Here is a 1,128-nt window from a genome sequence, read left to right as displayed (position 1 = left end):
TCCTTGATCTTACGGGGGGGCAGGAGGTCCCAATCCTCCTCCAGACTGCCCGATTCCACCCGCGCGTTGTCGATCTTCACCTCGTAGGTGTTGTCGGGCCGCACCACCAGCGTGTACAGGTGGGTGAACTCATCGTCCTGCGGGGAGGGAGGGGCTCAGCGGGGTCGGGGACCCCTCCACGGGGCAGGGCCGGCTCGCCCACGTGCCCCCCGCGCACCCGCCCACCTTGCAGCGGATGTCCTTGTTGATCAGGACGTTCTTCCCTTTGTAGTTGAAGATGACGTGGACCTTCTTGGTGCCGGGGCCGCAGATATCAGGGCCTGGAGGGGGACGGGGGATGAGGAGGGGCCCCCACACAGCACCACGGAGGGCCACGGGGGCGAGACCAGGGACCCACCAAACATGATGTTGTACTCGGAGTCACCGTGCATGTCCTCCTGGTTCAGGCTGGATGGGAAGAGCTTGACGTAACCGCCGCCGCAGTCGATGTTCTGCTCGTGCTTCACCGTGAACTGCACCACCAGCGTCTTGTCCCGGTTGCTGAAGGGCTCGAAGCGGGAGGAGATGGCATAGAACCGGGCGTCCTGGCTCGTCTGGATCCCTGCGGGAGGTGGGTGTGTTGGGATGGAGGGGGGAGGACTCTCAGCCCCAGGGGTCTCCACCTGGCACGGTGCAGCCCCGGGGATCCCCCTCACCTTTGTCCTTCTCAGCGTCGCCGTAGAACTTCCCAGCCGTGAGCACAAACCGGCCGTAATCAGACTTGTGCTTCGATTCCACCCACCGGCGGGTCCAGGCGTCTGCGGGAGAGAAGCGCTCAGGACACCGAGCCCTTCCCCACGGCTGGAGAGGTGGTTTTGCCCCACCTCCCACCCCAGAGCAGCTCCCCAGACCCATCACGCTCCAGTGGAGCCCATCGAAGCCAGGGCTGGGTCCCCACATCCCTGCGAGCCCCAGAGGGAGCTCAGGTGTCTCTTGCTGTGGGGCTGCAGGAGGATTTGGGGTCCCAGGGAAGGACAAACCCCCAGCATGAGCCAGCTCTTGTCCGGTCTCTCCCCCCCTCTTTGGGCAACACCCCAGACCCCAAATGACACCCCCTGTGAGGGACCCCAACTCCTGACAGACTCCATC

The 1,128-nt window shown here is 64.7% G+C and overlaps 1 protein-coding gene across 1 annotated transcript; it reads right to left on the bottom strand.

Annotated features, from left to right (window-relative positions):
* Window positions 1–5: 5 nt before the first annotated feature.
* On the bottom strand, window positions 6–797 carry LOC104294761 (calreticulin; the record flags this gene model as incomplete). The annotated part of the gene is made up of 4 exons (XM_009894411.1): window positions 6–137; window positions 226–320; window positions 398–601; window positions 696–797. Coding segments are annotated over 4 exons (533 nt in total), but the record flags the coding sequence as incomplete, so codon positions are not given.
* Between the last annotated feature and the right edge of the window lie 331 nt (window positions 798–1,128).

This window comes from Charadrius vociferus, unplaced genomic scaffold (assembly GCF_000708025.1).
Source record: "Charadrius vociferus isolate BGI_N301 unplaced genomic scaffold, ASM70802v2 scaffold3610, whole genome shotgun sequence".
In the NCBI taxonomy this organism is placed as follows: Eukaryota; Metazoa; Chordata; class Aves; order Charadriiformes; family Charadriidae; genus Charadrius; species Charadrius vociferus.
Note: the sequence above shows the minus strand (reverse complement) of the source record. Positions and strands in the feature narration are given on the sequence as shown.